The sequence below is a fragment of the Trifolium pratense genome, linkage group LG3, assembly GCF_020283565.1.
Source record: "Trifolium pratense cultivar HEN17-A07 linkage group LG3, ARS_RC_1.1, whole genome shotgun sequence".
NCBI lineage: Eukaryota > Viridiplantae > Streptophyta > Magnoliopsida > Fabales > Fabaceae > Trifolium > Trifolium pratense.
The window spans coordinates 12,295,264-12,321,100 of NC_060061.1; the positions used below are offsets into that span (position 1 = coordinate 12,295,264).

Here is a 25,837-nt window from a genome sequence, read left to right on the forward strand (position 1 = left end):
AATTTTTAAAAAAATAACAATTGTTTTACAAGGGTTTGTCATTTAAATATGTTATATATTTTATCATATTATTATGAGCAAGTATGTATTAAAAATATGATATAATAGTTATCATGTTTGTTATCCTGTGTGCACCAAACACGGGATAGGATAACTGAGAATAATTGTTATCTTGTTGAAATCATATCCTATTATTATCCTGTTTTATATTCTATCTTGTCACTATCCTATCATGCGCACAAAACGGGCCCTTAAAGCATTTGATTATGTTATAATTTGCATCAATTATATTATATTTCTTTCCAACGTGTAAACAAAAAAAAATATTTCTTTCCAACAACTCCAAACATAGTTCACGAGAATTAATATTACACCGAAAAAGAGAAAAAATCAAACATATTTTGAGTTTTTTTTTTTTTTTATCAAAACACATTTTGAGACTTGGCAAGTATACAATTTCAATTTTATTACCATCTCAATCTCAATCCCAATTATTATAACCAAACTCCTCCGTCCTTTAACCTAATTTTTTAGCTTTAAATCTATAGCAAGGTGTATATGAATTTATTTTGTTTTGTCTCATATGCAAAAGAGTCATATAATATGAGCACTTTTTTGAAGAATTCAAGATTCATACAATTTGAATCATTTCATTGTTAACTGAGTATATATTTTTAGTTTAATCATATGGTAATACTAACATGTACTTAGATATTAAGAAGTCATTGTATACAAAAAAAAAAAAAAAAAAGATATTAAGAAGTCATTCAAATAAAAAATTGTATGCAGCTTAAACTTATAAAATTTTCTCTAAATAAAACATGTATGTCAAGTTTGTGAAAGCAGTAAATAACCAGTGTGATCATTGAAGCTCCAAACTCAAAACAAAAATATAAAAATACATTTCCAATATAGGAGTATATGATATTCAATTGTAGAACACTAAACTTGTTCAAAAAAATTGTAGAACACTAAAATTTAAAAACTCTTGCCTAAACTTTCATAATGTGTACATTACCACAAAACAAGGGAGAACAGCTCTTGGATTTAAAACAATAAGTTCTTCAATATCTAATTGACAATTTATGCTTTTAACCAAAGAATCATAATCTGAATCGCTCATTTCTTGTATCTCTTGCAAAGGATTGTTGATTCTCCCAGCTATCACCCTACACACTATAACACATTTTCTCATGAATGGTTTATTCAAAGACTTAATAGAATCAAAAGCTTTTCCACATGTAGAAGCTGTGAAAACACCAATAGTATCTTCAAATTTTTGGTTGGCAGAGAAACCAAGCCTCAAAATTTGGCATAAACCACATTGATCTAAAGTGCATGGATTAGAAGAACCATTTATACCAAGGGAACATGCAATGGTTGTACCATGAAACCTTAACATCTCATTTCCATCAACTAAACACCTAGGGTGCTTAATTTGTAGCTTTTCAGCATTAATTTTTGTAGTTTCTCTAAATTCCTCAAAGCTTGCAAATGTTTCTTGCATGTTTTGGACTTTCAAGACATGTTCAATTTGTAATATTGCTTTGCTTTCACTATTGTCATTGTTAACTTCACATATTTTTTTGATAATTTGCCAAGATGAATCTTGTCTTTGAAGATTGATCACTGCAAAAAGGTATAAATAATGAGATTTCTTATTAAATGATTGTTGGTTTAACATAATGTCAATATAATTGAGATGTTATGAGACTATAATGACGCATTTATACAACCAATTTTGTCAAAAAAATAAATAATGAAAACTCATTTCTCCGACCCAATTTGGTTCCTGAACAAAATAAAAACCACTTTTTGTCATGGAGCAAAAAACTGTGACAACTTAATTTCTGAGACTCTGAGAGAGACATAAAAAACTGTGATAACTTAATCTCTGTGACTCTGAGAGAGACATAAATTATATTCACAAAACAAGAAAGAAAAAAAAAACACAGAAGTGAAAACTACGTACATAAATACAATTGGATAAACAATGCAACTCAAGTTAAAGTTTTAGCCACAATGTACACAAAAAAAAATTGTCACAAAAATCACTTGTGATTTTTTCCCAATAGTTCTAACATTTACATAAATTATTTAACTCATACTCTCAAAAGGGTTAATTAGTTGGCAAAAAGAAAATTAAACAAAATAAAATTAAAAACCATAAAGCACATCAAACTCATGCATATGTTAATTGATCATCTCCAAAAAAATACTAACCCTTACCTGAATGCTCAGAGATATCATGTTCTTCAATGGTGGCAAGAGGAAAAGTTGTACCCGGAAATAAATCATTTGACTCTTTCACAATTGTCACCTTTGACTTTGAGAAAACAAAACATTCATCACAATCAACATAATGTGATTTTGTTGAAATCTTGGTTCCCTTAGTTGATCTATGAGAAGAAGAAACTTCATTGTTTTGAAAACAAGGATAACATTTAATCTCACCACTTTTGCTATCAAAAACAATATCATGAGTAACATGATTAAGCATGTCATGATGACTAGAGCTACCATTTATGCAATTTTTGACACTTTTGTCTTTGTTGTTTTTTATTTTGTGATGCCTATTTGCCTTTGGATCATGAACCTCTGATGATTGAGGTTTGCAATGTAGTGATTTCTTAAACCATAACATTCTCTAATGATAATGTGTTTTCTAATTTGTGGTGTTGTAATTGTAAAGATATATTTTATCCTTCACAACACATTTGATAAAAAAACAAAACTAAAAAGTATACAGAAATACCCAGCTAACTCAAATTGTAAATCATATGGCAAGAAAATTATCAAGGAAAATTAGTTATTGTATTTTATTAAATTACACGGTTTTCTTTATTCGCAAATTGTTCTCTTTTTGGACCATTCTTGAATTACAGGTGAAAATTATCATGGAAGTGTATAAGACTTATTTATCATAAAATACCGTATATATAAATACATGATAAAATATTGTTTTTTAATCTCTTTCTTATAGTTCATGATTTTCTTTCTTTATATTTTTACTAAGTGCTTAAATGTCATGGCAAAGTACATTATTATTGTTTATTCAGTGTTGGAAATACAATATACGTTATTATTGTTTTACTTTACTTACTAGAATCGCAAAGCCAAAATATAAGTTTAGCATGAGTTCTCTGAACAAGACAAATATTTCATGCTCCACACTATATAGTGTTCAATAAATTGTTTTGTATATATTTTCTTTAGTTTCAAATGCGTGTTCTATTCTCTGTTTCTGTTATGCTCAATAAATAGTGTTCAACGTGTTCTAAATTCGAGTTTGAAACTAAAGGATGCACATAAGCTTTCTCGGATTTAGAACTTGTATATATTTTCATGCCACTTTCATGCTGAGTGCATCCTTTCTCTAAAACAATTACAAGCCATAAAGGTGCGAGTGTATAAACAAAATTATTGATACGTTGAATCCTAAACATTCCTCTCTTTCTATATCTATTGCTGCTTAATATCATGATTGAACATCTCTATGTCTTTATAGTTTAACTTCAAGCAACACAATTTCAAGCAATTCATTTTATATTTTCCCAATAAATAGTGTTCAACGTGTTCTAAATTCGAGTTTTCCCCAATTTTAAAAGATGGGGTGGGACGGATAATACGGACATTGATTCCCACCCCGAAACGTCTCTGAACCATCGTGTGTATCAAAATTATATTTTACCTCTCTTAAATTAGAACCCTTAAACAAACTATTAAATCACACTCATATGTTTATTTTTATTTTTAAGTTGAGTATTAAACAAATTGTTTTCTCTTTTTTTTTTCTTTGTTTAGAATAAATCATATTGTTGAAAAAATAATTTTGGGTTTTTAACATTTTTTAAATAAAAAGAATACTAAAATACAACTCAAGCTCATGTGGATATGAGACGGAACGGGATACATGAACCTCATTGGATATGAGTTTGAGGTTATACTTGTATCGATAATGAAAATTGAGACTGATATTGGATACCTTAACTTTATGTGTTTGAGTTTCGAGAGGGTAAAATTCGTCCCTGCCCCGCTCCGTTGCCAAGTCTCAAGATCAAAGTGAATACCTCACAGTTACAATAGAGTGTTGCAACGAATGTGGACCATCTAATTTATGATCAATGTTTGAGATTGTTTTTCTTATAAAATCTTATTTAAAATATGTATCATATGATTTATAAAATGTTCAAGAAATAACTCCCGTTGGTTGAGACACAACAAATATACAAAAATTTAACTCTATAAAAAAAAAATATACAAGAATTAAAGTTCGGATTATAAAATATTCTACTTATTCACATTTAAATGTTTTTTTTACGGTTAGTCACCTTTAAATTTTAAAATTTTGATAATGAGACTAAATAAAATGAAATATTTAATTTTTTTTTATAGGATAACATCAAACCCAAAATATGATGCAGATTACAGCCCAATAAAAAATAAGATGGGGATAAGATCTTATTAATGTGTATACATCAATTTTTTTTGTGAATGTGTATACATCATCATCTTATCTTTACACCAAAATAGACTTTAAGATTTTTTTTTTTTACAATAAAATAGACTTTAAGTTAAAAAAAACAAACAAGGAAAAATATATTGATTTTTTAATTTCTCACTTTTACACATTCAATTTGTTTTTTCCATAGTAGTAAGCTGAAAAACTGCATTTCTTAATTCCATATTAATGGTTTTTGATTTTATATGAAACACGTGTTACGCATAAGATCCGAAAGCTACAGGTGTTAAAAAGCTATTGGATATAACACGTGATAATTTTTCAACACAACTACCCCTTGGCATTGCGGTAATTTCATCGTGATAGTGAGGTCAATTCCAACGAGTCAACTCTTTTGTAAAATCAAAATTTCCCTTTCTTCTTCTTTGATCCAAATTTCATTTCATTCTTTCAATCACTTTCTCAACAATGGCGGAAAACTACGCGCCCTTCGATTCCGAATCCAACGGCGTATCTAACAACTCCGATCACGGCTGGCAGAAGGTTACATACGCTAAGAAGCATAAGAAGAAAGAAGCTAACGGCGTCGCTGGTTCTGGTTCCAACAAACTTACCTTCAACGGAAACGACGCTGCTTTTCGTTCGCTTGAATTACACTCGGAGGATCGGCGTCGTCGCATTCTGGAGGCACGGACTGCTGCTGATGCGGAATTTGATGATGCTCCGGTCAGATCGAAGCAACGTGGACGTAATTATGACGATGATTACGATGAGGATGATGATGATGTGGATCGTACTGCGGAGAACGGGAAAACGGAGGAGGTTAAGAAGGTGAAGCAAAAGAAGCCGAAGAAACCTAAGGTGACTGTGGCGGAAGCTGCTGCGAAAATTGATGCGTCTGATCTGGAGGCTTTTCTCGTTGATATATCGGTATGGTGTTTGATTTGGTTAACGTTGAGATTTAATTACGATTTAATTACGCGTGTTTAGGTTTTGTGATTTGATTTTTGATCTGTTGGATCATGCATTGTGTTTGATTTGGTTTTGTGATAGACATCGTTTGAGACGAAGGAGGATATTCAGATGATGCGGTTTGCGGATTATTTTGGACGTGCTTTTTCTTCTGTGACTGCTTCTCAATTTCCTTGGGTGAAATTGTTCAGGGAGTTGCCTGTGACTAGGACTGTTGATGTGAGTTTGAAATTCTTTGCTTTGTTGTTCTTTCCTGTTGATTTTTACATTGTGATGAGAAATCATGAAATTGAAAGATTGACTGTTGTTATGTGAATTGTGCTGGTAATGTATGTGTTTAACTATGATATATGTTTTGGTGTTTTTGGATGAATCATTGATTATTATTAGCTGGGTTATAATTCAATGCATTGAGTGTGTAAGCTGCTCAATTTCTGCTACAAGATTGTGATTAAGTTGTGCTCAAAATTCCTCTTTGCATTGGGAAACCCCATATGATTAGGGTTTATGATAAGAAATCACACTTATATGGCCCTCATAATTAACTATGAAAGCATAGAGCTACTAAATGATATGTTTAGAGCTTTTAATTTAGTTTTCTCGTGGAAGCATAATCCAAAAAGGTGTAAAACTTGGTATAAACCATGTAGCTGTTTTTTTAAGTGGAACACTTTCTGCAAATTTGAATAGCAAAAAAACCCTTGATCCTCAAAAAGGAAAAAACTGCAGCTTCAAATGGAATTGTTAGATGAACTTCTGTATTTCTTTTCATGAATCCTTCAGAATGTGAACTTCTGTAGGTTCTTTCTAAGATTTGTAAACGCTTCTCATATATGAATTATTGATTGTACTATGCCTTTTTCGACCAAGTTAAAATATTAATGTGTCATGGTATTATATGTTTTAAATTTTTAATGTTTTCATACTCTCCCATACCACAGTACTGAAATGTTGTTATGTGTTTCTGCATCTACTGTTTGTCTAACAATGCTGAATCTGTATTTATCTTTTGGTAAATTTATGTTTGAAGAATATTTGAATATTTTTCTTCACAATCCACATTTTATCGTAATGTTGTTTTTCAGAATCTCGGTTCTAGTTTCTGATTTTTTTTTCCGTGAATATTAATACTTATTGCTGAATATATTTTATCAGGTGCCGTTTTCTCACATATCTGATGCTGTATACAAGACATCAGCTGACTGGATAAATCATCGATCTCCTGAGGCACTCAGTTTCTTTCTGCTTTGGTCTTTGGATAGCATTCTTGCTGACTTGAGTAGCCAGCTTACCGTGGCCAAGGGTTCCAAAAAGGCTGTGCAACAAGTAACTTCAAAATCTCAGGTAACTTATACCAGTCTTCTTTGTCATGAAATTGCAGTGGTGTTCGTTTGTTTTAAATTTCTTTTTCTCCTAAGTAAAATCTGTTATAACACCACCCACCAACATAAACCAAACTAAGGCAGAACAGATGGTTTTTTCTGTGCACTATTAAGGGTCAGTGGACTCTGGAAGAACCCGTGTCTTGATTCTTGAACACCAAAGATAGGGCTAGCAAATAATATTGTCTCAAAGAATGATTAACTAATGTATGATTATGACACTTTCCGTTATAAGTTCAAATATTCCTTTCTAGCCAAATTGGCAAATTCAATAGGGATATTGGATTAGTGAATGATTCTGATATTCTCTAACACGTGCCACAGTGGCTGTGCATTGGATATTTAAATATATTTGTTTGGGAGAAGTCATAAGATTTTATGATAAACATCTCGTTTTAATTGTTATAGTGGCTTTGGTTGTTGTGGAGGCAATATATTTATTAGTTTTAGTTAGTTTTTTTTTCCTTATCTTTCCCTTTTCTATTGGATATTCATTGACTTGTGCATTCAATATGAATGAATGACCAACATCAAGATAAAGTAACTTCTGGTAGGTGCTATGCTATTGGATAAGCAGTCAATTCAGGAAAGCTTTTATGACTGGGAAATACCAGAATATGCATTTATAGTTTTTGAAACCTTTTCCCCTTTTGGATGGGCATTTGATCTATGTAGCCAACCCTACCTAGTGGGATAAGGTTTGGTGGTTGTTGTTGTTGGTTGTGATGGCATTTGGTAACTTTGGAGGTCAAATATCCATGTTCTTCATCCACCTTTGGTAGTTCCAAACAGGCTGTTTGACTTTCATTATTCAGTTCACATGCTATTTTTCTCTTAAAGTTGAAAGCATTAGGAAATGAAAAGTAGCAGAAACAAAAACAATTCTTCCATCTCCAGTAGGTTAAATTTGATTTAGAGGTTTTCACCGTGAATTGTTGTTTCCCTGTTTTCTGATTTACAATGTGAAACACTTGTAATATAAACTTACTGGATTTTTGTAACTTTTGGTCCCTAATATCCTAAATCACTTTTTATCTTATATATGATTATTTCTAGCCTTTCAAAATGGAAATATGTTTTTCTTTTCCCTGTTTCTCAGATGTAGATTGAAATTGATTTTACATGACCTGCAGGTTGCAATATTTGTTGGTTTAGCGATGGTATTGCGCCGAAAGCCTGATGCTCTTATTTCTGTATTGCCCACATTGAGGGAGAATACAAAATATCAAGGACAAGATAAACTTCCAGTGATTACATGGATGGTTGCTCAGGTGAGGAGTAGCTGCCAGATCAACTAAGTGGACCCATTATAAATAAATAGAAAAAGGAGTTATTTTTTATCCTTTCAAAAGGATAACTATAGCATTTTACCCCTTCATCTTGCTAATGCTTAATATTAAAACATTTCTATGTAGGCTTCAGTAGGAGATCTCTCAGTAGGTTTGTATGCTTGGTCGCGAAATCTCCTACCTATAGTGGTTGGCAAAAGTGGTAACCCGCAAACCAGGGATTTGGTTTTGCAGCTTGTGGAAAAGTATGTAAATATTTGTGGCATCCTTTCGATCCCTTTCTCACTATTGCTGTTGCCATCTTCACACCATTATTTTTTGTGATTTGCTTGCAGAATCTTGTCTGCTCCTAAAGCACGGCCTGTTTTGGTTAATGGTGCTGTAAGAAAAGGGGAACGGTTAATTCCTCCTCCAGCATTTGAAACTTTGATCCGTGTTACTTTCCCATCATCTTCAACCAGAGTGAAGGTAGATGTTCAGCTGGCCCTGGTATTTTTTGCATTTGGATGTGTCATAGCTCTTAAGCTTTCAAACTGATGTCGATATGTTGCTTTTATACAGGCTACAGAAAGATTTGAGTTCATATATCCCGTTCTGAGAGAGGTGGCTCTTGGTGGCTCTCCTGGAAGTAAAGCAATGAAACAAGTTTCACAGCAGATATTCAGTTTTGCTATCAAAGCAGCAGGAGAAGGTATGGAAGCCCAATTTTATTGTTTGATTTCAGCTCTCTTTTCTTGCTTAGATGAACCCAGTGTTTTAGAAGGTATTCTCATTATGAATCATTTTTATTTTTCAGACAATCCTGCATTATCAAAAGAAGCAGCCAGTATTGTGATTTGGTGTTTTAGCCAAAGCAGTGAATGCTATAAGCAATGGGTGAGTAACCTCTTTTAAGATTTTGCAAGTTTTTTGTAACCTCTTTTATGGAGAGCAAGAAAATTTATTGCACGAGATTAGTTTTTTTTTTTTTTTTTTTTATACAAAATTTTAATACACAGCAATCATGACACTTATACTTATTTGTTCTTATTCATTATATTTGATATGGGCAGGAAAAAGTTTATCAGGACAACATTGTAGCAAGTGTTGCAGTTTTAAAGAAGCTTTCTGATGATTGGAAGGTGCAAGCTACAAAATTGTCTCCTTATGAGCCACTTAGGGAGGTCCTAAAGCATTTTAGGCAAAAGGTAGTTTCAGCCATCTGTCTGCATAATAATACTATCTGTTTATTGCATCTGGGATCACCTACCAATCATTTTTAGTTTTGACATGGATTGATTGAATTGTTTTTATTGAAGTAGCAGAATGTTTGAACTTGGTATATGATGATTTAACTGTTTTGGCTGCAGAATGAGAAGGCATTGGCAACTGAGACTGATGCTGCTCATCATGCACAATACAAGGATGCAGATAAATATTGTAAGATAATCTCAGGAAGAGTTTCACAAGGCCATGGGTGTGCATGTTTGACCTTTACCGTTCTTGCTGTGGCTGTTGGTGCTGTTGTTCTGTACCCCAATTTGGAATCTCTGGATTTTAAGAACATCTCTGAACTTTTCAACTCCCAGTTCTGAGCACTCAGAAAATATTATGCATTACTGGCGATTGGTTGCATCAAATAGCGATTTTCTCTTCAGCACACATCACCCACAATGGGTACAGGAAACCATTTGCCTCGTAATAAAGTGCATAATGCGGAGGTTGTACACTTAGCTCAAAACCTGTTCAGATGACACAATAGTTGAGGTCAATGCTACTTTGAGGTTTACTTTAGTTTGACCATTTTATAATTTATTTGATGTTCTTGCTTCTGTTGAGTCTTAAAATATCACTATCTTTATGCTTTTACATCATCATGCTGGCAAAATGCCAAGGAGGCAACTACACCTGTATTATGAAGTTAAGTTAGTTGAATCAAAGGAATTTTGATGATACACTGAGAAGTTTTTTTTATAGCTCTTTCACAATTTACATTGGCTCGTGTCCTTTCCCCCAATCTTTTCTTGTTCTCCAATTTTTACCTTTTAAATGAACAACATTACCGAGCCGAGCCTGTCATATATATGATTTGCTTTGAATGAGAGAAAGAAGTTGATGATTGCTTTCGGGTTGATATGCCATTACTTTTTAGAGCTAAATGAATATGTATTGACCGAATATATTGGCATCCGATTTTATTTTACTATTGTGCTAATTTGTTATATTTTTATGAATAAACATATACATGATGTTATGTGATTGATTAATAATAATACTTTTTATAAAGTTGATGCATACATTTCCGTTAAGCTCTACTATTTATTAAGTCTTGTGATTATAGCTTGCTGCTTGAAGGTGCTTCTTGTAGTTTGACCATGTATCTATTTTTTTTAGAATTGTTACATATCTGGCTTTGCATTATTAATATCACAAAATGAAAAATGTTTTTCTTTCGCCTTCATTTTTTTTTTCTGTAAAAATTATGCGAAGGACCCTGATTGATTGATGTGCAAAAAATGAAGGAAATGTTTTTTGTTCTATTAAAGAACATGATCAATTTTTTGCTCAAACATTCGAGTATTCTACTAATTTTTACTTGTAATTAAGCACTGAATTGATTAAGATTTTTTATTAACAAATCCATAACTAGATGAGATCAATATCAACTATCTAAACTCCACTTCTCCCTATGGGCTGTAAGGCCCTGCCCCTTTTCTAAATTCCATATCTGATCATGCACACTAATTTTCCCTCCCTATTTTTTTGATGTTGTTTCTCCTTTTCTCTGGAGGCTCTCCCCTTCTATTGGATTTCTGTTTTGACTCACCCTGCCTCCAACCTATCTCATACATTAAACCCCCAATCATTGAAGATTTCTGCCATCAGTGGAGGCCAGGCCAAGCTCTTTGAGCTGGATCTAAAATCTCGTTGTGTCCTTCTGTTGGTTTTCTCCTCTTCCTTCTACTGAGGGGGGAGTGGCCGCCACCTCCTTTGTCCACTACTTCCATGACTAACCCCCTACCTGCATCATCAGGACCAATCTCAAACAAAATTGGCAACGTTGTGGTTCGATTAATTTCCTTTAATATTGCAGGTTTTATGATCAATTATAGGTGTACTGAATAGTTCCTATGCATCTCCCTGTTTTGTTACTTGTTTGGTGTTTTGTTGTTAAGTCTTGTTCTCCCCAAGCCTGTTCCTACTTACATTTCTTGTTGGTAGGCTAGTAAGTGTTTGTCATTTTTGAAAAACAAATTATGAGCAAGGATAATGGTGGTCGCCGCGGACCTCAATATCCACCCTCGCCAACAAACGACTCCCAATCATGCTGTTTGTTAGGTCAAAACCAATACCACCTATAGTTGACATGTGTTTGCATAAGTTAAAAGTATGATTAATAACTAGATAGATTTAAAGACTTTTGTACCTCATTTCTCCTTAACCACCAATCATATTTGGAAGCAATTAGTTTGGCTGCTTGAATTTAAATTTTGGCCTAATATTGCCAAAGTGGTTTCTTAACTCTCTTTGCATACTCTTGTTCAATTTGATTATACCAATCTTTGTTTTAGCTATTGAATGAAATTGCTTACTATCTTTACCAAAAAAAAATAAAAATTGCTTACCATAATTTTTTTTTTTTAAAAATAACATTAATTTGAATTCCTTACATTCCATCAGTATGAGTTGATTTCTTAATCCAATTGACAGTTTGACACTGTTCAACATTGAAAGTGAAAATTTGGTGTTACCTTTGACTTCAGTTTTTACAACTCAGTGACCATTCAATGATCAAAAGCAGAAAAAGTATAATCCTATACATCATGAACAATAATGCAGTTTAGGAATAAAATGATACATATGATTTTGTTGGTGGTAATTTGATGGCTAGTCATAATCTTCAGGATCAGCAAAAGGGTATTTATAGTATGCATTTCTTATTTTTGAAGGATCTTCAGGTATAGACCAAGGATACTGCATGTCTGGATCCCGTGGGAACTTCCTGAAGTTTAGGAAGGGTACCCAAACAAGGAGCCTACATTACAAGGAAAATAAAATAATCACACATATATCGAGTCAAAATAGATAGACTAATTTGTTATCGGTATAAAAATATCAGAGATTAATTTAAATATTATTTTTTGTCAGTGACAGAATTGGGTTGCAAGTAAATCGCAACCAGCTTATCTTATGCATTCATAAATAATCACTATGCATATTAGAACAAGTTGCATCAAATTGTGAATATTTATAAGAAGATAGCACTCACGCTGGGAAGAAAATGAAGACAAACATGAATTGGAAATACATTTCCACAAGCTTTCTTCTATACCATCTTTTCCAAAGCCAGAACAGGATTACCGGCTGCAATAATATAATTCACCTAATTATGTTCTCTCACGTACCTATATATTATATATCAAGAAAAACTTCATAAGCTGTGAAATTAATTAAAACTTACTGGCGCAGCAAGGAAGTAGAAAAAGAGCACAATCCCTAATTGTATCAAAACCGATGTGAGTTCTTGGGGATTATTTTCTCCAGTCACTGCTAATGCTGCTGGATTCTCAGTCTGTTCAAATAATCACCTTTTGTCTATGTTAACACACTACTTAAAATAATTTGATTAATTAACAACCAAAATTTAAAGACAAAACATAAAATATCTCTCTAATTTCGTCACTAAATTTAGTGCGGACAAAATTAGAGATTCTAATTTTGGTTGTTGTTTATATTTAAATTGCAGACTCTAACTATAGTTACAGTCATAGATGTAACGGTTTTAGAGGTTCCACAACAGCATTTCAATCCCGATTGAAGTCATTTTTTCCAAAGTATAAAGATTCTCAGCCCGTCGCAACCACAACTTAAAACATTCGAAAGAGTAGAACGAATTAAATTTCTATGTAGAAAGATTATAATAATCTCACCAAGGCCAAGAGAAGTGCTCCAATGGGCAGTGCCAAATTTGGTTTCTTTAGACTTTTGAGAGGATCATTTGGCTTGTGGATGCAGCATTTTACTATCTGCAATTGGATTAATTAACTAATGGTTAAGGTTAGATAATTTATTAAATAATAATACAATGATTAAAGAATTGATTGGTGGAATAATGAAAGCAAATATAATGATAAGAGAATTAATACATGTAGTGATTGGTTGGAAGGATGAGTAGTAGTGTTGTGATATAGTTTGTGTTTGGAAGAAATGAAGAGAGAAGGAATAGAACGTGATGAATAATAGGGAAGAGGAGGTAGAGCTTTGGGAACATGGATGCTCAGTGAGCAGCTCATTTTTTGGTTAGAGCTCACTCTCAGTTTGGTGGTTTCTTTCTTATCCTTTTCATGTTTTGTTCCATGGCAACCAACCAGTGGATGAATGATAAAATTCATAATGACACGTGGAAATGAGACTCATCAACCACCATTTCCATTGCTAATTATTGTCCATTCATTCAAGTTTTGGTAACTAAAACTTTATGTATAGTTAGTTAGTAGTATTTAGGATTAGACAAAATCTTGTGAGCTGATTACTGATATAAAAAGTACTTCATCCAATCCTATTATATAAAAAAAAATCACTTAGTATTATATTTAATTATTTATTGAAAAACTAATATATTTTTATTGATGTACTAATTTTCGTGATTTTTTCAAAAGGGTCTTATATTTAAGAACGAAGGAAATAGTTAATTTGAATCAACTTTTATTGAAGACTTACAAATTTTTTGTGATATTAGGACCGAGTAGTATTATCATTTTTACATAAATGTTGTATTTTATTTTATTTTTTTAAAAAAAAAAACGATATTCATTCATTACAATAATCAATAGAGTACATAAGATGCAAATACAAATTCAACATCGCTAAAAATAAAAAGGATGATTATGCGAACAAACTCACAACATCCAAGTTAATAGCATACAACGACAAAATGCCTATAAATAATATGATAAAATTAAAGTCACCGGAATGTTCATGTTTCCGGATCTGCAACATTGATGCACAAATCATTGATGGAATCTACAATTGATTGAAGTTGATCTTTTAATATGAACATCACAACAAGACGGAAAATCAACAACACCGTACCAAGACAACAAACAACACAACGTCGCACTCTGACGACGACAACACAAATACAAAACAACTAAAAAACTCAATCTATATGAAAATCACTTATTTAAATTAAAAACATGAAGAAGAAGAAAAAAAAATACAGAGAGGTGATTTTAGGCCAAAATGACCTAAAAACACCCCTCACCGGTAGAAGAGGAAGAAGAAAACTCAAGAAAAAGAGAGAGACATAAATGTTGCATTAAATCTTAAAAAAACAAACTTTGTACCCAAAAGAATCTAAAAAAGAAACTTCAAAGAAAAACATCTTATATGCAATAAAAGATATTAATAACATTCCAAGCATAATTTGTCTTCATCTTTACACAAACCACTTTATGAAGCTTGATCTAAAAAGATATATGGTCATAGGTGTACATTATTGTTGTTTTCAGATTAAAAAACAGTTAAAAAATAATTTTACAGCAACCAAAAAGATTATTGGGTTGAGTCGCGGACTAGGTCGTTCTCTTTAAGACGTTTCGTGGCACTGCTCAAAATTGTGCAAGCAGACTATCAGCCATGGCGTCCCTAGGATAAAACAACCCAGTTACAACTGTATACCGATATGCTACTGTACTGTAGAAATCGGTCAAAGAATACACCTTCTTGAATGGTATACAATACCACTCGAATTGATGCTACGACATCAATCTATGATTCATCGGTGATTCAGTGGTACTACAATACCACTCAAATAGATGCTACGACATCAATCTATGAATCATCGATACATGTATTGATGATACTACAATATCAATCAATATAATGACACTGATGCCACTCTGATATGGTACTAAGACCAATCTCAAATTAAAGGGATCATGGTACTAAGATCGTTCTTTATTTGAAGGAACTAGTGATACTTGACCACTCTTAAACCAAATTAATAATAATAAGGTTTCTCTTTTATTCATAGCTTCAACTTATGAAATATTCTAATATTCAACAAGTAATTTTGTTAGAATTAAAAGTCTAGCAACACAATATAACAAGTTCAATATAGACATGTTAAACTTAAAATCTCCAAAAGAAATTCATATTTATAATCAAAACATAATTTAAAATCAAATAACTTTTTAAATCATCTTTACCGAAAAATAACTTTCTAAATCATCTTTAGAAAAACAACTTTTTAATAACCTTAAGTAACCTTTCTCAAGAAAAGAGTCCTAAGATGTTTAGTATAAAATTCTAAACCATGACAATTTCATCGAATTCAGATGAACAACTTTTATCTATACTAGTTCCATATAAGGCTAGAATTTTTTTTATAGAAATTATACCTCTTTTTGTCTGAACGTGTGACTCACAAAGTCTCCACACACATTGGCTTCTATGGAATGCAAATACCTCTTTATCCAAAAATAGAATTTGGCAACTTCAAAATTCTCAAGATCTTGAAGTAACGAATCTCAATTTTTATACACTTGCTTGAAGAATCAACAATTGATTAATCAATCTTGAGAATACATGCATAATGTTGGAGGACATGCGCATGAGCTCCTTCTTTTTTTTGTAACCGATCAACACGTATGTGTATATATGAAAATTGTGTGGGTGTACAATATAAATGAGTTTTTAAGCACCATTATAGTCTTTACTAATGAATAATAAATAAATAAAGTTTGTAACCGATGTCAAACTTAATTTATTTATTTTCTCAAATTACACACTAATATGCTACAATACATGACCATCTACCTATATTCTAACTGTGTATGTGAAGGCAACCCGTCAAGTATAGAAAATTACATGAAAATTTAAACCACAAAAGAAATCATACATTGCAATGCAGCATGATACAACATTAATCAAAGTTGGACCTATGACCAAAAACAAATAATAATCAACGTTGGACCATAAAATAAATATTCAATTGGGATCATTACAGGACAGCAATTCTTTAACAACACAATTCAAAGTCGTTGTGATTGGGGGGAAGGGAACAACCACAACCTACAAATTAATTGCCTTTTCCACTCTTAACTATTACTAATAATCATCACTGAATATTATTGAGTGCAAATTGCAATACTCAATAGTTAATAAATAACTAATAAACAATATTTAATCGCGGTGTATACAAATCATGGTGTATATATTCGTGCTTATCAAAATAAAAATAAAAATAAAAATAGTGTATATATTCGTATTTTCTCCGGTTTCACATATAACTAAAAATTATTTAAGTTTAATTGTAGTGCACCATCAGTGAAATTTTTTTTTACACATAAATTCAATGACGCGTTGCCATATCATTTAATGAATGTGACACATCTTGTGTTTTTAATTACCATACATGATGTGTCGGTATATTATTGGACACATGTGCAAAATAACTTTATACCGACGGTGCATATAAATTAAAGTCAAATTATTTTTCCACATTCACTTAATAATTAATGTATTTGGTCAATAATGTAAACCAGATACATAAGATAACTAGTGAACCTGAAAAATAAATATTTGTTTATATATAAAACCAAAGAAAATATTATACAATATTCTTTATGAACAAATTATATCAGAGTCATTTATCGATTCGTTCTTTATTTTATTTTTACGTGAGTCTTTTATCTGATTTATTAATAATATAAAAAAATAAAGAATTAAATAAAAAAATAAATGAATTAAATAATAAAATATATAAAAAAAATGAATTAAATATTAAATAAATAAAAAATGATCATGAAAAATGAAAAGTAAAAAGAAAAATAAAAAAAAAATGTTGATGATGATGGTGGAATGGAACACAGCGAGGAGAGGTTGCTAAAGTAAAAGGAAAGGGTATCTCAATTCAATTCAGTTATATTGTTCGTTCGTTCTCTTCATCAAAACGAAACCTTACTTTCTCTCTCTTAATCGCAACCAACCAAACACCGTGTCTCCTCTAGAGAGAGAAAGAAAGATCATCGGCGCTGAATATGGGTACTCTTCAGTCTTGGCGAAGAGCTTACGGTGCCATCAAAGATACCACCAAAGTTGGTCTTGCCCATGTCAATAGCGATTACGCAGTACTCTCCTCATTCTTTTCTTTTCTTTTTTCTTTTCTTTTTTCATCAATCGATCGAATCAATAATTCAATTTTCTCAATTTTCTATTTTTAGGATTTGGATGTTGCTATAGTCAAATCAACTAATCACGTTGAATGTCCACCCAAAGAAAGACACTTAAGAAGTCAGTCACTCAGATCCGAATTCTATGTTTTTCGATTTTCATTTTCATTTTTTCTGGATCGTAAATTTTTTATTTTTCTTTCTAGAAATTCTGTTTGCAACTTCTGCTGTTCGACCCAGGGCTGATGTTGCTTATTGCATTCACGCACTTTCCAGACGTCTTGCCAAGACGCGAAATTGGACGGTATTCAATTCAATTTTCATTTTCTAAATTTTCTGTTACAAATGAATGTGAATCTTAGGGTTGTTTAATTTCTAACAATATTTTCACTTTATATGGTCTTACTTTGTATTTGGGTCAATGGAATGGCATTTGATTATGAATTTTCTTTTTTCTTGTGTCATAGAGAGAAGATTGTAGTTAACTAAAGATAATGCATTTTTGGAAACACTGAAAACAATGTCTTCAATTTTTTAGGATTTTTAAAAATATTTGATCTATTTTTATAACACATTTTCAGAAACTTCCATAGTGCCTTCTATAATGTTTATTTCATAGAATATAATAGTTTATTGCTATCAAATTCAACAGAGTTTATTGTTAGAAATGTGAATGTCATATTGTTAGATTAATGCGAGTCCTATACTTTTTTTGACATACAAGTAATGTAGTTGGCAATTTATTCCATTTGTCTGAGCATCTCATATGATAGCTTTAACACGCCTTTTTAGGGCCTTATTAGTATATGTGGGCATGTATCTATTTAGATTAAGCTTCATAAAGAACATATGGCTGCAATGCATACTTTTGAATTGCCTTGTGTACTGATAGAACTTAGTTGTGTCATTTGGTTTATCATTTTTTTTTACGCATTTGGTTTATCACTTAGGCAACTTAATTTGAACCTTCGAAACACACACCATATTGTTTGTCACAAAGAACTTGTCTTAGGTATTTAAACTTCTATAAATGTAGTTTCATAGTGGCAAAATATAATTATTACTGTACTTGAAAATGATTGGTGACATTTGGCCTAGTTGACACCAAATGGTGGAGGAAATTTTCAATTTTGTATCAAGGATTCAGATCACTTTTATGAAGGACGTTCAGTGGATCGTCCACACTTATTTGATAATTCCAGTTCATCTTGCTATTAAAAATGGGTCATGATAACAAGTGCCGTAAGGGCACAAGTTAAGGAGCTAAAAATAGAAATTTTATCTCGGAGTTTTTGAACTTTTAAAGAATAGATACACCACTTCCAAGAAAAGATATCTATATTTGGTTCCTTAACATGTGCCCTTAGGGCACTTGTTAGCATTTAGCATTTAAAAAAGCAGCATTTTCCTTACATTACATTCTGTTAAATGTATGCATTGTTTTTTAATTCACTAATTCCATACATGTTATGATGCTTTCATTTTCTGTTTTTCCAGCAAGAATAATATATTAGAGGATCAAGCATTGTTCTGATGTCCAGCATTCCTTTGTCTTGTTTGCAGGTGGCATTAAAAACACTGATAGTCATCCATAGGTTACTAAGGGAGGGAGATCCAACTCTTAGAGAGGAAATTCTGAATTTTTCACAGAGAGGACGAATTCTTCAACTTTCAAATTTCAAGGATGATTCTAGTCCAATCGGTTATTTTTTTGACCTTATCAGCTGTATATGTGTATATGTTGTTGTCAACTATTACTTGGGCTCATTTTAGAGGGTTTCAACAGTTATTCTTTGAATGATATTCTTGCAAAGATATTTGAATTGACATGTACAATTTATTTGCTCGTATGATTTTATTTGCTTGCAGCTTGGGATTGTTCTGCATGGGTACGTACCTATGCATTATTTTTGGAAGAAAGACTTGAATGCTTTCGGATTCTGAAGTATGATATTGAAGCTGAGCGTCTACCCAAACCCACCCAAGGGCAGGAGAAGGTAATTCAATAACCACTCATTATACTCTTTTGTGATAACAGGTAGTCTAGTTTTGAGTATGTAGCATATGATATTGTTTTATGTGAATTGAAGAGTATTTGTACAAAATGAATACTAAGCATAAGTTGAGTACTATTTTTGCCCCTCTCTTGGCTTCACTCATCAAATTTTGAGTGAAAATGTTGGTATGTCACACATGTGTATTTTGTGTTTACAAGGAATTCCTTTTGATATCTTGCCAACGAAAATTTTAGCACAGTAGTCTGCTTACTTTTTGAATATTTAAATGCTCAATTATAACTTATAAGTGTTTAAATGATCCTTCACACCTAATGTATCCTGGTGAACATTTGCATATATCTTTCACCATTTAATGGTTTTAGCAGGAAGACAGCCATGTGTTTGTGTCTGTTTGTATGGAACTAGATTTCCCACCCGTGCGACGCACGGGCAAGAATTTGTTTATACCATATGATTTTATATTATGTTTGTTAGTATGACCAATAAATAATTTCACAGAATATTTCGATATCATTATAAATTAAACTAAATATAATTTAATTTTTAGTACCATGATAAATAATTAGCCATAATATTAAGATATCAAACATTGACCTAAAAAGAAATATATGCATACAAAATAGTGCATGTATAAGACGTGTGTGGAATGTTCCGATTGGGAATTTATGCACACCATCCATCCATATATAATTGTAACATTGGTGCATATATATATAGCAGTGGATGGTAATGCACTGACTATAAACTAAGCACGTTAACCACTAAATAAAACTTAATACTTATAATGTAAGGGTTGGATCATAGTTAGAGTTCATCACATGGAAGGAATTCATAAGTTGTTCAAAATACAAACCATTAAAAAACCTTAAACCAAAGGAACATTGACCAATTGTCTTTGAGAAGTCTGAATATAACAAAGCATGATTACCAAATGGCCTAAAACAAATTTTCAACATATCATTATATATTAAGCTATGGTGAAGCTGCACGGATAATCATCACATTCATGTATTGCGGCGGGTTCTCAATTGAGCACTTCAAAACATCTCCAGGATTCAATTTGAACTCATCCTTGAATTGATACCAACCGTCACCAAGATATCTTTCATTTTTGTAGCGACTTGAAGTGATGATTGTGCAGCTAATCACTCTTCCTGAGCTGACATCCCTCATCAAAATGTTGTCCTGTTTTGCCGGAAGAACATGTTTTGATGTTTTGTTCGGAAAATGCTACAAAAAAATTAAACATAGAAAAAGTGAACTAAAATTAGTAAAATAAAAATTCTTTAAAAACATTGCTAATTATAAATTGAACTTACCAAAACTTGCTTGGTATATGCCATTGACTCTGTGATCTTAATATCAAAGTTATAGTGACGAAGCAGATCGTCCTCATCAGCATACATTGAATTATTTTTGCTAACATGTAAGAATTGTAGCATATCATCATCGTCATCCTCATTGTCATCCTCATCCTCATCCTCATTATCATCATCATCATCATCGTCCTCATCATGATCGTCATCCTCATCATCATCATCGTCATCTTCATGATCATCATCATCCTCATCCGAAGATAAAATTATTAGCGGTGTTTTATCACCAACAGACTTAACAACAGGACTTGTTTTGCCACCTCTTTTTTGGATCATAACAAACTGATTGTCCTTAAACTGAAAATCCAGAAAAACATTTGTAGGTTTCTTAAATCCAAATATGTTAGCAACTTTGAAGCCACCGGTCAAATACCATACTCCTTTCCTACATTTAAGTAAGGCATCTGCTTGTCGATGGTTACTGTTTCTTATTGACACAGGCCTTGAGAAATCGATGATGCTTTCAAAGTTTTTTACAAAAGTAGGACAAATGTCAATTCTCTCCTACATATGATATGATATAATATTAAAAAAAAAAAAACAATGACAATTCAATAAGAGTTGTTTTTATGTCTAAAATTAAAATATACTGTAATAACATATTTTGCCATATAATCAATACCTCGTCAGGGCAAATAATAGTCCGGAAACGACTCTCCAGATTAAATGAGCAGTCATTAGAGCTGTTTTGATAAAAATAGCATGAAGATATACATCAATATTTTATTTATAACTATTTCATTATTTTGATTAGCAATATGAATAATTTTTTAAAAAAATAAGTTACCTATTAGGATGGCTTGATGGAGAAGCTTTCGAAACTGAAGAACCGCCTTCAACTATTGGAGGCAACATGGTAAATCTGTTATCTTCTCCTTCGAAGTAGAGGGTGACAGAAGTTGGTTCCTTAAAGCCATTCCTCTTAGCAACTACTCTACCATCACTAATATAACAACGATCATTTTTACTCTTGAAAACAACCATAGTACATCCTTTATTTTTACTTCTAATCCATCCATAGTACTTGAAGTTAATATTGGATGCATACTTTTTAGCAAAAACAGGACACATATAAATTTCCTCCTAATTTCAAAAGAAAGTATACTTAGCATTAGCATGTGATGTCAAGGTTTTAAATAAATGAATTGAAATGAATTAAAGCAACTCAACAAAGCATAATTGAAATATTTACCTTATCAGGGTGTACTTCAGCTTTGAACCAACATGGAATTTTTGACTTGTTTCTTAAAAAATATCCATAAATCAATCAAAAAAACAGTAAATTCATTAATTTCCTATTAAGTTTTTTGTATCTTCTCTGGTGTTGTACTCATCAATGTTTTAAACAGCTTGATATTCTTTTTTCTCCCTTCCTTTTAATTGTTTTTTCCTTCTTCTTTCACCCAAGAGAAGTCCTGAAATGACCTCATTAGAATTTTTAATTTGTAATTTGGTCCCTATGTGCAAAAAATACAATAGTTAGTTGGGTTCCTCCTCCCATCACCGTGAACAGCTATAACATAGTTAAATACTTTTGAAATTATCAAAAAATGTTAAAATCATTTAGTGATCTAGATCTATGGATTTAACTTGAACTCTTTTTCAATTCAATATTTCACTGGTTACTGTTAGGAGTAGGATTCACATAATTTTACGTTTGTAGGTATCAGAAGGAAATAAATTGATTAGGTAGCCGAGGAAGAAATTCAACATGATACTTTTATTTACATTATTGGAAATGTCTATATTTCTTATTTAAATAAATCGGCCAGCATTGCTAATAGATACTTTTAAAAGTTTCTTTTTTTGAACAAGGAAAAAATGTTCCAATTTATTTTTTATTTTGTTTACACTTTTAAAAGTTTCTAAATAATGTATTGGGGATTATCTATCTGCATTCTTGTTGCATGTAGCTTTCTTATTGTACACCATGTTTCATGTTTATTTGTTTTTAAGCAGGGGCACAGCAGGACCAGGGATTTAGACAGTGAGGGGCTATTGGAGCAGTTGCCTGCTTTGCAACAGCTGCTATATCGACTTGTTGGCTGCCGGGTAATAATGCGAAACATGAGGATAATTATTATCTTTTTTATTTTTGAGTATTTTCTTTTTAGATAATAGAAACTGATTGTATGCTGTAAATTTTACAGCCAGAAGGAGCAGCTGTTAGCAATTATGTGATACAATATGCTCTAGCTCTGGTATGTCTTCTAGTCTATTTATCTTAAGACACTTTTGTATTATGCTAGCCGTTCTGAAATTACAGATAGGTTGGTGAGGTACATATATATACACGGGGGCAGGACTGTCGGGGGGATTATGTATTTGACCGAAACTTTATCGGTTTATCTTCCAATCGATGTTTTAGAAACCGGTCTGGAAGTCAAACCAGTGACCTCCGGGTCGTGGTTCATCGAATTATTGTGTTTAGAAATTTTGATTGAACAGAAAAACTTTGGAATGTCTGCGACCATTTATATACATTTTTCCATTTAAGTTGGACTGCAAATATCCTCCATAAGGGATGTTGTTATTGTTGGAGTTGGTTTCAAGTTATCTCCATCTAATACTCTGTTTAGAATAAGAGAGAAGTTAAATGATCTCTTCCCTTGAATTTCAGATATTGTCAATTTATGTATGATCACCCTCTTGATACCAAATTAAAGGGATCAATTTACAATTGGTGTCAATTTACCTTTAGTTTGGTATTGAGGTTATGATCACCCTCTTGATTAATGAGGCATTGTAAGCTTCATATCTATTTGTTATGTTTGTACATACTAACTATTATAACTAGTATTTAAGGTATATAGTTTGACGCACCTTAATTACTTTTTTTGTATTATTGATCTGGCTTTGCCTCATTCTAGGTACTGAAAGAGAGCTTTAAGATTTATTGTGCTATTAATGATGGCATTATCAATCTTGTTGACAAGGTAAATTGACTGACCGTTATCTATGTGATGAGATTATGTTGAAATAAAAGCTGTTTTATGGTTGAAAGTGACTTTCCTTGTAGTTTTTTGAGATGCCAAGACATGAAGCTATTAAAGCTCTTGAAGCCTATAAACGTGCGGGTCAGCAGGTGATACTTTGCTTCTTGTATCTCTTTCAGTTAACTACTAGACTTTTACATTTGTGGTTTCAGTGTTTGTAAAATACCTAAATTATTGCAGGCAGCGAGTCTTTCTGATTTCTACGAGGTTTGCAAAGGATTGGAACTTGCTAGGAATTTTCAGTTTCCTGTATTAAGAGAGGTATGTCTGCAGTTATTTCAATTTGATGCATTGTTTTAACAAGTTCTTTCCTATTTCATTTTTAATGAGGTCCCTATTGCTCTGTTGTTTTTCCTTTTAGCCTCCACAATCTTTTCTCGCAACTATGGAAGAGTACATTAGGGAGGCACCCCGAGTGGTTACAGTTCCAAATGAGCCAATGGTTAGTACATAATTTATTGTGTTTTACACAGGGCATTGCTTCCTAGAGATCAATTTATACTTTTCCTTGGAATATTAATTTTACATTTGATTTCTAAACCAGTAATTTGTTTCTATGTATCAACAGCTTCAGTTGACTTACAGACCAGAAGAAGTTCTTGCAATTGAAGACACCAAAGAGTCTGAAGAACAGGTGCCATCAGAACCTATTGAAAATAATGTTGTTGTTCTCGATTCTGAGCCTGTACCTCCTCCTCCACCACCATCTCACAACAATTTTGACACCGGAGACTTGCTGGTAAATTACTCGATCCAAACATATCTGTAGTTAATGTTTTTTTAGGACTTTTATAATTCCTTTCCTTCATGTAGGGATTGAATGACCTGGAACCTAATGCATCGTCCATAGAGGAAAGAAATGCTCTTGCGCTAGCCATAATCCCCCCTGAAAATGGTGAGCTTTATTTGTAGTCTTGTTTACAAACTCTGCTGCTTAATGAGGTTTAATTGATTGTTTTTACTGTTTTGTGAGTATAGGCACAAACTCTAGTGCTGCTCAAACAAAAAATTTCGATCCTACTGGATGGGAGCTTGCCCTGGTCAGCACTCCAAGTACAAATATTTCTTCAGTCAATGACAGACAATTGGTAGGACCTTCATGCAGCCTTTATAATAATAAATTATTGCACCATATGATTTCTATAGACTATAATCTTTTTTTTTTGGTATATATAGTATAATCTTTATGCTAGCAGATACTGAATTTAATATGATGCATAAACAACAAATATTACATTATTCTTGAAACTATTTGATGGCATAAATTCATGGTGCACAAGATTCTGGGTTAATGATACATCTTCAAAAGTCATTTAATTTGTGAACATTTTGTTTTCTGATACCACAAGGTTCCACATGTCAATATCACCATGTCTGATAAAAATAAGTGTAGATAGTCCAGAGTGAACTATTACTACTAGTACATCATAAATCCCCTAGCTCCAGCTTTGTTTATCATTCTATTTTTTGTCATGTTGTAGGCTGGTGGACTGGACTCTCTCACTCTTAACAGCTTATATGATGAAGGAGCGTATAGAGCTGCACAGCAACCGGTTTATGGAGCACCAGCTCCAAATCCATTTGAAGTGCATGATCCATTTGCTATATCAAGCAGCATCCCTCCCCCGGCTGCCGTCCAAATGGCAGGAATGCAACAGCAAGCAAATCCATTTGGTCCTTACCAACAATTTCCACCTCAGCCTCATCAGCAGCAGCAGCATATGTTGATGGACCCCGCAAATCCCTTTGCTGATTCAGGATTTGGGGCATTTCATGCAAATCCCGTTTCTCACCCACAGAATAACAATCCATTTGGAAGCACAGGCTTGTTGTGAGAAGAAATAATGAAACCCTTTTTTGGTGTATTTAATCAATCAAGTTGGTTTTTTTTTGTACATTTAGAAGTGAGTAAATTGTTGTCACACGAGTTTACTCATTTGTTGCTAGATACATGTCTTCTGGAATGGAAAGTGTGGCTTGTAAAATCAAAGATGTATTTCATCTTTTATCATATGAATAACGGTGGGATCGTTCTTTCATTATTCTAATCATTTTATGATATAAAATACATGTTTATATTGAGTCAGTGTGACTGTACATACATTGTTAATTGCTGCTTTGGAAATGAATGAATCGGTTGTTGATTTTACTTGGTATATTATAATATTATTATATTGCCGTTGTCAT

At 32.4% G+C, this 25,837-nt stretch overlaps 4 protein-coding genes across 5 annotated transcripts; 2 read left to right on the forward strand and 2 right to left on the reverse strand.

Annotated features, from left to right (window-relative positions):
• Window positions 1-1,000: 1,000 nt before the first annotated feature.
• Window positions 1,001-2,644, reverse strand: LOC123914592. The gene is made up of 2 exons (XM_045965794.1): window positions 2,230-2,644; window positions 1,001-1,629 (listed from the first exon to the last, which is right to left on the reverse strand). The coding sequence occupies exons 1-2, from the start codon at window positions 2,642-2,644 to the stop codon at window positions 1,001-1,003; spliced, it is 1,044 nt and encodes a 347-aa protein (XP_045821750.1).
• A 2,155-nt stretch (window positions 2,645-4,799) lies between these two features.
• On the forward strand, window positions 4,800-10,045 carry LOC123912726 (transmembrane protein 214-B-like). Of its 2 annotated transcripts, XM_045963284.1 has the most exons (10): window positions 4,800-5,392; window positions 5,516-5,653; window positions 6,590-6,778; window positions 7,950-8,087; window positions 8,232-8,350; window positions 8,441-8,573; window positions 8,667-8,796; window positions 8,902-8,981; window positions 9,158-9,292; window positions 9,455-10,045. In XM_045963284.1, exons 1-10 carry the CDS (start codon window positions 4,931-4,933, stop codon window positions 9,677-9,679), a joined length of 1,749 nt encoding a protein of 582 aa, XP_045819240.1. In that variant the 5' UTR covers window positions 4,800-4,930; the 3' UTR covers window positions 9,680-10,045. The 2 variants fall into 2 exon arrangements, with proteins under 2 accessions (XP_045819240.1, XP_045819239.1); XM_045963283.1 differs by having other exon boundaries at window positions 4,831-5,392; window positions 8,667-8,981.
• Window positions 10,046-10,673: 628 nt separating this feature from the next.
• On the reverse strand, window positions 10,674-13,521 carry LOC123912727 (NAD(P)H-quinone oxidoreductase subunit L, chloroplastic). Its single transcript, XM_045963285.1, has 5 exons — window positions 13,232-13,521; window positions 13,016-13,111; window positions 12,547-12,657; window positions 12,355-12,449; window positions 10,674-12,120 (listed from the first exon to the last, which is right to left on the reverse strand). The coding sequence occupies exons 1-5, from the start codon at window positions 13,475-13,477 to the stop codon at window positions 11,973-11,975; spliced, it is 696 nt and encodes a 231-aa protein (XP_045819241.1). The 5' UTR covers window positions 13,478-13,521; the 3' UTR covers window positions 10,674-11,972.
• A 3,373-nt stretch (window positions 13,522-16,894) lies between these two features.
• Window positions 16,895-25,799, forward strand: LOC123913882 (putative clathrin assembly protein At2g01600). The gene is made up of 15 exons (XM_045964780.1): window positions 16,895-17,218; window positions 17,312-17,381; window positions 17,467-17,564; window positions 18,824-18,962; window positions 19,130-19,257; window positions 22,614-22,706; window positions 22,805-22,855; window positions 23,525-23,590; window positions 23,674-23,739; window positions 23,831-23,911; window positions 24,012-24,092; window positions 24,219-24,389; window positions 24,464-24,545; window positions 24,629-24,738; window positions 25,132-25,799. The coding sequence occupies exons 1-15, from the start codon at window positions 17,129-17,131 to the stop codon at window positions 25,483-25,485; spliced, it is 1,680 nt and encodes a 559-aa protein (XP_045820736.1). The 5' UTR covers window positions 16,895-17,128; the 3' UTR covers window positions 25,486-25,799.
• Window positions 25,800-25,837: the final 38 nt, after the last annotated feature.

Bases quoted from the DNA above. Each gene is read 5' to 3' on its own strand.
- LOC123914592 (XM_045965794.1), bottom strand. From the start codon at position 2,644: ATGTTATGGTTTAAGAAATCACTACATTGCAAACCTCAATCATCAGAG. The intron at 1,630-2,229 runs GTAAGGGTTAGT...ACCTTTTTGCAG, and splicing joins TGATATCTCTGAGCATTCAG to TGATCAATCTTCAAAGACAA.
- LOC123912727 (XM_045963285.1), bottom strand. From the start codon at position 13,477: ATGAATTTTATCATTCATCCACTGGTTGGTTGCCATGGAACAAAACAT. The intron at 12,658-13,015 runs GTGAGATTATTA...TTATTTGAACAG, and splicing joins GAGCACTTCTCTTGGCCTTG to ACTGAGAATCCAGCAGCATT. The intron at 12,450-12,546 runs GTAAGTTTTAAT...ATATTATTGCAG, and splicing joins TCTACTTCCTTGCTGCGCCA to CCGGTAATCCTGTTCTGGCT.
- LOC123913882 (XM_045964780.1), top strand. From the start codon at position 17,129: ATGGGTACTCTTCAGTCTTGGCGAAGAGCTTACGGTGCCATCAAAGAT. The intron at 24,390-24,463 runs GTAAATTACTCG...TCCTTCATGTAG, and splicing joins TTGACACCGGAGACTTGCTG to GGATTGAATGACCTGGAACC. The intron at 24,546-24,628 runs GTGAGCTTTATT...TTGTGAGTATAG, and splicing joins CATAATCCCCCCTGAAAATG to GCACAAACTCTAGTGCTGCT.
- LOC123912726 (XM_045963283.1), top strand. From the start codon at position 4,931: ATGGCGGAAAACTACGCGCCCTTCGATTCCGAATCCAACGGCGTATCT. The intron at 6,779-7,949 runs GTAACTTATACC...CATGACCTGCAG, and splicing joins AAGTAACTTCAAAATCTCAG to GTTGCAATATTTGTTGGTTT. The intron at 8,088-8,231 runs GTGAGGAGTAGC...ATTTCTATGTAG, and splicing joins TTACATGGATGGTTGCTCAG to GCTTCAGTAGGAGATCTCTC.